Source organism: Corythoichthys intestinalis, chromosome 8 (genome assembly GCF_030265065.1).
Source record: "Corythoichthys intestinalis isolate RoL2023-P3 chromosome 8, ASM3026506v1, whole genome shotgun sequence".
Classification (NCBI taxonomy): domain Eukaryota; kingdom Metazoa; phylum Chordata; class Actinopteri; order Syngnathiformes; family Syngnathidae; genus Corythoichthys; species Corythoichthys intestinalis.
The window spans coordinates 15,237,251-15,247,395 of NC_080402.1; the positions used below are offsets into that span (position 1 = coordinate 15,237,251).

General features: G+C 36.5%; 1 protein-coding gene across 1 annotated transcript in view; it reads left to right on the forward strand.

The window, feature by feature from the left end:
- The window catches only part of LOC130920508 (adhesion G protein-coupled receptor E5), a 42,874-nt gene extending 37,917 nt beyond the window's left edge, over positions 1 to 4,957 (forward strand). The window contains exons 15-17 of the mRNA XM_057843795.1: positions 1,278 to 1,446; positions 2,786 to 2,884; positions 2,980 to 4,957. Of these exons, the coding sequence (XP_057699778.1) occupies positions 1,278 to 1,446; positions 2,786 to 2,884; positions 2,980 to 3,021 (310 nt within the window). The 3' untranslated portion in view covers positions 3,022 to 4,957. The remainder of the gene's footprint in view (positions 1 to 1,277; positions 1,447 to 2,785; positions 2,885 to 2,979) is intronic.
- The last annotated feature ends 5,188 nt before the right edge of the window (positions 4,958 to 10,145 follow it).

Sequence of the window (10,145 nt, forward strand, 5' to 3'; positions counted from 1 at the left end):
TCTTATAACGCCACTGTCAAATAAAGTGTCACTTGTTAATATATTTTGGGGTAAATATCTCATAATACAGAGAGGACATCTGCGGTTTATAGTCTGGTGCGACTTATCCATGATCAAATTCCGTTTTTAAGTCAAATTTGGCTCATAGTCAGGTGCGCCTTATAGTCGGAAAATTACGGTAGTTGAGAAGAAACGGTTCCAAACCATTAAATATGAATCTTTTGTCGGTTAAATTGAACAAGACTGAACTACTTGGCGGCACGGTGACTGAGTGGTTAGCATATCGGACTCCCAGCTCTAAGGTCACGTGTTCAATCCCAGGCACCTACCTGTGTGGAGTTTGCAAGTTCTCCCCGTGCCTGTTTGGGTTTTCTCCGGTTACTCCGGCTTGCTCCCACATCCCAAAAACATACATGGTTGATTGAACACTCCAAATTCTCCATAGGTATGATTGTGGGTGTGAGTGGTTGTCTATTTGTGCCCTGCTGACAACCACTTCTGGGTGAATCCTGCCTCCTGCTCATAGTTAGCTGGGATATGATAGATTTTATTAACAGGATCGAGGTTCAAGTTACAACAATACAATACAAGGAAAAAAACCAAAATAATAATAATAATAATAATAAAAAGTGAACTACAGTGATGCACCTCTGAATCTCCGAGCGACCCACTTTTAAGCTCCACCAGAGGGAGACATAGTTCCACTGTTGGTATTCATAGCATACGTTGAAAACGTCTGCTATTTAAATCCTATCAAAATCCTAAAATTTTTGTCCAAGTCAAGACTGATGACTGTGAGAGACTGGGCTTCAGGCTAGGCAAAGGCAAGGCAAGGCAAATTTATTTGTATAGCACAATTCAACACAACGTAATTTAAAAATGCTTTACATCACATAAAAATCCCATTAAATCATCAATAAAGTTAAAACAAAAACAATTGGAAAAGAAAATAGAAATAAAACCCACCGAAATTGAATGAAATGCAAAATTAACTTGACATCTGAAGTATATGTTATGTAGTTATGAATACACTGTGGTAAATAGTAGCGTTTTTAGCCCTTATTTAAAGGAGCTAACTTTTATGCCCTTTCCTATCATTTTGATGTATACAAATGAAAGCCCCCCCCCTCCCTCCCTTTTTTTCTTTTTAACTATAATACTTTTGAAGCTTTCCTGATGAGCAGTAAACCATAGTAAATCTCCAATAATTTCCTGACCTAATTAACTACTGCTCCATTTGTAACCATGCCAACCTTTCTGTCACTTTCTATTTGCAGAGCTTTCACAGTGACAGCCATTGCCCAAATGTGTATTCTGGGACTTATGTGGGTATTTGGAGCCTTCTTGTTTCGCGAGGGCAACATAGTGGTGGAATACATATTCACCATTTTGAACAGTCTGCAAGGAGCACTAGTCTTCATCATGCACTGCCTCTTATCCAAACAGGTAGGGTACAATATCCCTGTTTGTTACTTCAGTACAGTAGGGGTGTGACAAAATATTATGAAATATGAAATATGAAATTGTGATATAAATAATGATACTTTGCATCCCATGCCAAGAATCGAGATATCGTGGTGTCAGTGTTTAAAAAAAAAAAAAAAAAAAAAAAAGAAGCAACAGGTTGCTACCAAAATTTTCCACCACAATAATGTCTCAGTTAACTCTACGGCTACCATTGACGGCGCTCGATGCCTAATCCATTAAGACCGGAAAGGGCGAACCAGAGCATTCCAGATTAGTGTTGCAACGATTAATCGATTAACTCGAGTAATTCGATTAGAAAAAAGATTCGAATTAAATTTTGCTGCTTCGAGTATTCTTTTATTAAAGTGGCGTTGTAATGGTTTGTTTTGAAAGTGTTTGCATTTAGTTTTGTTGATTTGGGTGGATACACTGCTCCCTAGTGGCAACAGTGAATATGACATAACTCATTTCACATAGCAGAATCCATGCAGGTCGTCCGTGTTAAGTCCAACATAAGCTAGGTTTTTGTTTGAGCTAAAGTTTTTATAATGCATTTATAATTTACTTAATCGGTATATTTAGCCATTTTTTTGGAAATATATGTTTGAACCATTTGTTAAGAGCAATGTTAAAAAAAAAAAAAAAAGTTAGCATTTCATAGCATTTAAGCTCGCGGACTTTTGCTATGTACTGTAAGTTAGCCAATTGTTTTTTTGCTGTACTTAGATCCTCCTTTATTTATTTTTTATACCATTTGAGGCTCAGCTCATGTATTTTAATTTTTTATGTTCCTTATCTGATTACTCGATTATTCGAAAGAACTAGTTCATCGATTAATCGACTCTTCCGGTTTTCGGGGCATTTACAGGTCACTTTCTGTTAATTTTAGGGCATTTAAAGGTCACTTCCTTTTGAGTTTGAGTCACTGCCTATTCACTACTGGGTCACCTCCTGTTCTGTAACCCAAAATCAACAGGAAGTGAATGGAGATTGCCCCAAAACCAACAGGAACTGACCCTGAAATACCCCAAAATCAACAGGAAGTGACTGAAAATCAACAGCAATCATCAATCAACATGACTCGAAATGGCCCAAAATTATGGAGAAGGATGGAGATAGGTTGTTTTTCTGTTTATTGGTTGTTTTGTAGAATTATTTTCTGAGCAATGTATCGATAATCGCTCTATCGCCATATCGTGAGCTCGTTATTGCGAGTTTTGTATCACAAATCGTATCATGAGGTACCAAGAGGTTCCCACCCCTACAGTACAGTACATAGTGACAATGTTTCCTGATTGTTTTCTACTGTTCTCTGCAGGTTAGAGATGAGTACCACAACTTTTTCTCCTGCATCTGCGCGCCAAAGAAAAGATATTCTGACTTTAGTAGTACAAATCCGTCCAACAGTCACTCACATGTAAGAATCTTCACATTACCTCTTTCTGAAACACACAAAGATGAAATAATTACCATGTATCTACCTCTAAAATCACTTTGTCTCTGTTCATTTAGGGTTCCCGGAGTGGGCAGAACACAGGAGAATCCAACATATGAATTGCTCTGTTTGTAGTCCTTTCAGGAAAAGGCACGTAGCTAATCTTAGAATTTCGAATCAAATTTGAGTTTTGCTGAAAGCAATGAGCCAAGGCATCTAGATGATGCCTTTATGTTCTTATGACAAAGCTAGTGTTTTATGCAAAAAGCTGAAAAAAAAAATCATTCCTTCTATTGAAAGATATTCATTTTTTTCCCAACGTTTTACCAAGGCCACAAGATATTTGATATACAGTGATCCCTCGTTTTTCTCGGTTAATGGGGACCAATACCCTCCGCGATAAGTGAAAAACTGTGAAGTAGCGCCCCCCCACAAAAATATTTTTTAACAGGTGAGCTGTCCCGAGCCTAATTTTGAATTTTTTTTTTTTTTTTTTAATTATTATTTTTTTTAATGAGTTCAATGGATTTATTCAGATTTAGCATTGGAAATATTTATAAAAGACATATTTCCCCCCCACATTATGTATACTGTGTATATATTTTAATAAATGGTTTTTAAGCACTTTGAATGTAATCATTATAAGTTTGAAACATGTTACTGTGCCACAGAATTATTTTTTAAACAAGAACAAAGCATTTAATTGCTTGTCTTTATTAAATGCTTCATTGAGTGAGTCCACTCAGATCCGCTCAAGCTGATCACTTACACACTACGAGGTGCCACAGCAACTGTTTAACAAGCTAAACGATGATTGACGCATGTGGCACTTTGATCTTGCCACAGACCCGAACTTCAAACATTAAACATTTGTCATTCATCATTTACCATAATAAGCAACTCCAGTGCACTCAATGCCTGACCAACAAAGAACAGGGAGAGGGAGAGAGGGAGGGAGAGGGAGACTATGCGATAGGCTCGGGATAGCTCATCTGTATTTTTTTTTTAAATGAAAAAAAAAAAAAATCCTCAATGGACTGAGGGCGCGAAGTTTGAAGCACGAAGTAGCGGTGGATCACTGTATTTCTTCTTGAACACATCTTCATAATGATATAAGCTGTATTTCCTTTGGAATATTTGGTGTTATTTTATTCTAAGAACAAACAAAAATGAAAATATTTTATGAAAATTTTCCAAATGAAATGTTTAAAGTTTAACGGGCCATTTAGAGAGAATAGCTTGCACTGTATTTCACAATGAAAGAGAAAACAAGTGACTAATATTTTCCATAAATCTTAAAGTGCCTCTAGTCACATGAGTACGAAGCACCGTGTGACAAAATACTACAGAATCAAACAAGAATCTAGAGATAAAAATATACAAAATAAAAACACGCTCAACATTTGCATTCAGAGACTGGTGCATGGGACATTTTTCCAGAAGAATTTCTCAAGAAATACAGAACTCCGACCCACCTATTTGATGACTGTGCAGCTTCCTGTTATTGAGATTGTGTTAGTGGGATTAAATTCCACATTGCCGTGTCATTATAGCTGCTCTCTTCTTTGCTTCACAGTTACTGTAAGGAGTCGAGTTAAGAAGTAGTACACCAATAATTTCATTGCACTTTTTTTCATTCAATATGCTTAATAACTTGAAAACCTTTCCTTCTTAAAGAACGGTTGACTTGATGTGAAGTTATTGTAATTTATATAGAAATGAATCCTATTACGTCAGTCTGTTAGTCAGACAAGCTTCTCCTGTAAATGGCATGCATCTTTGTTTACATTGAAATGTTGTCATTTGAGCCCCTTACAGGGTGTGTTGACAGCTTAACTGTTTGTTAGTTGATGCTTGGCAGCAATTTTTGTGACCACTTTTTATTCACGTACAGCTTTTGTGTTTGAATGTAAGATTTTAATGAATGACTTTGAGTGTATGTAAACCTATTTTTTTACTTTGTTGTTTTGGTACTGTTGTCTTAAATATAATATGCACAAAAATATTTTATTAAAATGTATATACCATCGCAACTGGACTCTTCCACTTGTATCTGCAGAATATAATGCAGGGTTTTGTGAAATCAAATAATATGGTTGGCACTGCATTGTATTAGTTTGACACACTGGCAAAACAAAAGCAGAAAAAAAGAAACAAAGGTCTGTGTTCATAATTAACTTCCCCGCTTCCATTGACACTTATAGAGGGTGCTGCCATTGACGGCCATGGATGTCCAAATTTCCCATTCATTTCTAATGGCATTTACTTTGTTTATTGCCATTGACTGGCATGTTTGTCCATTCTATTAATGCCAATGTACTTGGATGCCATTGACAGGCATGGACGTCCAAAAATGTTCCTATTCATTTTCAATGGCAAAAAAACCCCAATGTCTCCAAATCAACAGGAAATGACCAGATATCAATCGGACGTGTCCCCCAAACTTCCCCGCTTCCATTGACGCTTATGGAGGGTGCTGCCATTGACGGCCATGGATGTCCAAATTTTCCATTCATTTCTAATGGCATTTACTTATTTAATTACCATTGACGGGTTTGTTTGTCCATTCTATTGATGCCAATTTACTTCGATTCCATTGACGCCTATGTAAGTCGATGCCATTGACGGCCATGGACGTCCAAATGTTTTCCCATTAATTTTCAATGGAAAAAAAAACAATGTCCCCAAATCAACAGGAAATGACCAGATATCAATGTCCCCAGGGGTGAAAGTGGCTTAGAATTTCTTGCTGGAACTCCCCGACGCGAAGGTTGCCACGGAGCCAGAAATTTTATTTATTTATATTTTTCTACCTTTTTTGGGGGGGAGGGGTGTCAAACCTCCTACACTACTGAAATGCAAAGAAAACTGTTTTAGCGCAGTTATTTCTATAACACATACAAAAACTGATTTTCATTCAAAATTGTATTTTTTTTTTTAACAAAAACAGCAACAAACTCCAGCTCCTAATTTTTATTTTCCCTCATTTCCTCACATACTAAATGCCAAATCTCAATTTTAACTACTTAAGAACATAGGATGCATGTTAAAGTTGAAGTTAATGTAAATATTGACTTTTTGGTTGTTGTTTTTTAATAACAAAGCTATGGCCAACATACATTCAGAAAAGTAAGTAAAAATGATATATTATGCAGAGTGAAATGGAATATATTTTGAAGATCGCGCAAACATTGGCTTTTTTTAAATCATAAGGAAATGAATAAATAGCCTAACCTAAATGAACAAATTTAAGTCCAAAGTGCACATTGACAGCTCAGATGTTCTGAACCTCCCCATCAGAGCAAATAAAACTAAATATGATAATTAAGCCTTCTCATGTCTTTCGTTGCTCTTAAAGATTTGATCCATTTTATGTTGCATTGCCCTTTTTTGTCGCATCAATCCAACCTTTTTTTTTTTTTTTTTGCTGCTCCAGAAAACATGCACATTTGTACCAATCAGAGCTAACTATCTCTGCTGATCACATGTCAGTATGACAGCCAATTGAACGGATAAATGAGTCCAGGCGTTTTGCTTTGCTGCGTGTATTCTCAAATTGACATGACTCATCATCGTCAGACTCAGAAAACTGCAGCAGCTGGGGAAACCTCCATGCCGTTCGTGGAATAAAATAAATGATAAATATTGGTGGAAACGGATTACGCAACACAAGCACTTTATTCTGCTTGTTGTTAACACTTGTGTATATAAATCTGATGTTGGTAGATTGTTTTCTTATTGGAGATGAAATGTATGTGTGGCAGCTTAGCATTTTTGTTTACATAGCGTTTTGACAGTTGCCGTCATATTTTCGGAATCAAAGCACCGTGTATCGGAACAGGATTCTGGCCTTGAATCTTCTACCGGAACTGCGTTCTGGCCCTGTATCTTATACCTGAACTGCGTTCCTGACCGTTCTGGCCCACTTTCACCCCTGCATGTCCCCCAAACTTCCCTGCTACCATTGATGCTTATGAAGGGTGCATCCATTGACGGCCTTGGACGTCCAAATTTCCCATTCATTTCTAATGGCATTTAATTTGCTTAATGCCATTGACGGGCATGTTTGTCCATTCTATTGATAGGCCTGGGCAGGGCTAAGATCTGTATAGGACACAGGAAAGACCCAGAGTAATTTCTCCAGAAATTGCAGTTTGTAGTTATCTGTCATTGTTGTAATTTGAATTGTATGTTTCAAAGTACTATTGGTATAGAACAGAATATTATCATACGTGCTATCTGTATTAGTGATATTCAGGAGTAAACATTCGTACTGGCATCAACTGAAAAAAGTAGCAATGAGCATCCCTAATATTCATTGTAACAACAAATTACTACTTCTGCTAATAACATTGTATCAAACAGTTTATATTGATTTCTGTCAAATAATTGAAAAAGGTTGATTCAGCGTACGTTGAGTTACATTTTCCCTGCACTTAAAGCGGAAGTTGAGAATTTTTGACATTAGGCTTGATCTTTGAGTTAGCGGGGGTTTAATTACTTGGTGGAGTTGATTTCAACAAATACCGTGCATTTTGTTAGTTATTTAATAATTTCAGGGCTCCGGAGTGGCTAAGCAGCGCGAGTCAATTGTTCCTTCCTAGCATGCCAATAAAAAAGTGATATTAACAGATCAAACATGGTCAAATTAATTCAAAATGTAGATCATTATTCAAAATAACCATGCGGCCAAAACAATGTCACACCAAACTGCTGTAATTAATTTATTTCTGTGGGACTACTTTTGAAAATGCGTATTGCGACCACAATAGAGAGGAGCGCTTCGGCCACCCGTCCTCATACTGCATTCAAGGAAGGTGGGAAGTAGGACTACGGTGTAGACTGCCTTCTTTAGATTTACTATTGATGGTCTGATTTTCGCCGTCTGATTGAAGCAACTCGTACTTTTTTTCCTGACTTCGCGACTAGGGCCCCCCAGTTCGTGTGGCGTCCTAATTATATTTTTCTTGGTCGACGGTTGGAAAACTCTGACCTCCCACCTTCCTTGAATGCAGCATCAGTCTGGAGTCTTGAGTGAAGAACAGCGAAGTAGTGAAACGTTCATTTAGAGGCTGTGGAAACAGACAGAAGAAATGGGCAAATGAGAGTTTCCACATATTCCCTATGAAGAACGAGGAATAATAAACAACTGTGGATACTTGCTGCTGGCTACTACATTAACACATCGGTGGAAGAAATATCATTCTGCTCTGCAGCCTGTTACCTGTAGAGCTGCTGGATTACAAATGTTGCTGTTCATACTACAGTTATTGACATGCAATGGTAAATTTTAATAACTTTATCCCGAAATCATAGCCAAAACTATTGATTGCATGGGTCATCAGTGAATTTCATGCGTGCAGATGTTGTTTTTATTAGCATGGTAGGACGGGATCATTGAATCGTGCTAGCTTAGCCACTCCAGAGCCCTTACAACTAATAAATAACTAACTCACTGCACAGAATTTGTTGAAATCAACTCTACCGATTAATTAAATTCCCACTAACTTGAAGTTTAAGCCTAGCCCCTACAAATTATTTAATATCTACTGTAATTTTCTGCCATACATTGCCGGTCTGTGAAAAAAATAGCCCATATCACACCGGTCCGTGTTGCAAAAAAGATTGGGGACCACTGGGCTATAGTACAGTATAATAATAATAATTACAGTTCGTATAAATAAAGTTGTGCTGAGAAAAAAAAAAAAAAAAAAAGCAGACATTGTAAGCGGTTACTCACAATGTTACTCATTCTATACTTTTTTTTTCTTGTACTTGAGTAAATTTTTCGGACGACTACTTTTACTTGCGTAATACTGTTTAGAAGTTACACTACTCTTACTTGAGTAAACTGTCATGTACGAGACGGAGGACCCAGTTGCGTATCGCTGACACAGGACTTTATTGATGTTGACAGGCAAAGAAAACAATCAGGTCAAGTTGTAATGGATAGTTGACATGCTAGCGTATGCTGGAACGCTGACGATCTGACACTGGATGTTGTCTGCTCGAGGCTTTTATAGTTTTCTCAGTTATTCTTTATGACATAATAAATGACTTTGTGATGCATGAGTATGGAGCGACATAATAAAGGGTCTTGTGATATATGAGTGTGAAACAATATGATGAAACATTACTAGCTGATGAAACATTACTAGCTGAAATATTACACATGCAAGAAGATGAGACATTAATGGCAGAAACATTAATACATTAATGGCTGAAACATTAATACATTAATGGCAGAAACATTAATACGTGACAGTAAACGGTAACACTTTATAATAACTATCCGTTTTACTAGTTAATAGATCATTAGTAAACTGTTGATAAATGATTTATTGTTGATTTGTGAAGTATTTGTTAACAGTTTGTTAAGCATTTACAGGGTGTTGTTAACCTGAAACACAGTTTGTGTAGAAACGTTTCAAGTTTTTGTGTGTAACGTTTGGCATTTCTATCTTTTCAGGTTAAGAGATGCCGTTCACTTCAAAATAAAAGGCATTTTGATAAGGCATTTTGCAGGCAGCACTTATGTTGCACATTTATGAAAATCTGTCATAACCCAACAAATATTTGTACTTTTCTTTGTATATTTAACCAATAAAACTTATGACCTTCAACAAAAGTGTATATAGTTTTATTAAGATCCATCAACTAGCATGGGCATTTAGAATGGGGTCAACCATATTGGAACACCTTATAAATGCTTAACAAACTGTTAACAAATACTTCACAAATCAACAATAAATAATTTATTCACAGTTTACTAATGATCTATTAACTAGTAAAACGGATAGTTATTATGAAGTGTTACCAGTAAACTTTTTGGCTACTCTACAGTCTTATGTCATTAAATTTCATTTCATTCACTTATTCATAATACACACAAAGCAATGAAAATCATGATATTTGGTACCTGGTATACCTCCATATACAATAAATTATTAAATTGTCACATAGTAGTAATGTAGTAATAATAAAATATTCTGTTCTTTAGAACAACTTCCAAGACAAGGTTGAGTATTTACTCTTATTTCATTACCATCACCATAATCTCTTCTTTACTGAATTTCGATGTCAAACAAGACCTTAATACTGTATATTTCGCTTCACTTCTATGCGAACAAAAAAGAATGGCAGACATCGTTCTGCTCTGAAGGCAATGAATCACATTAAGGGCAGAGCAGCAGTGACGTAGGAGTTGTTGCTCCAACCTGCTTTTCCCTTAGCCTTCTCATTA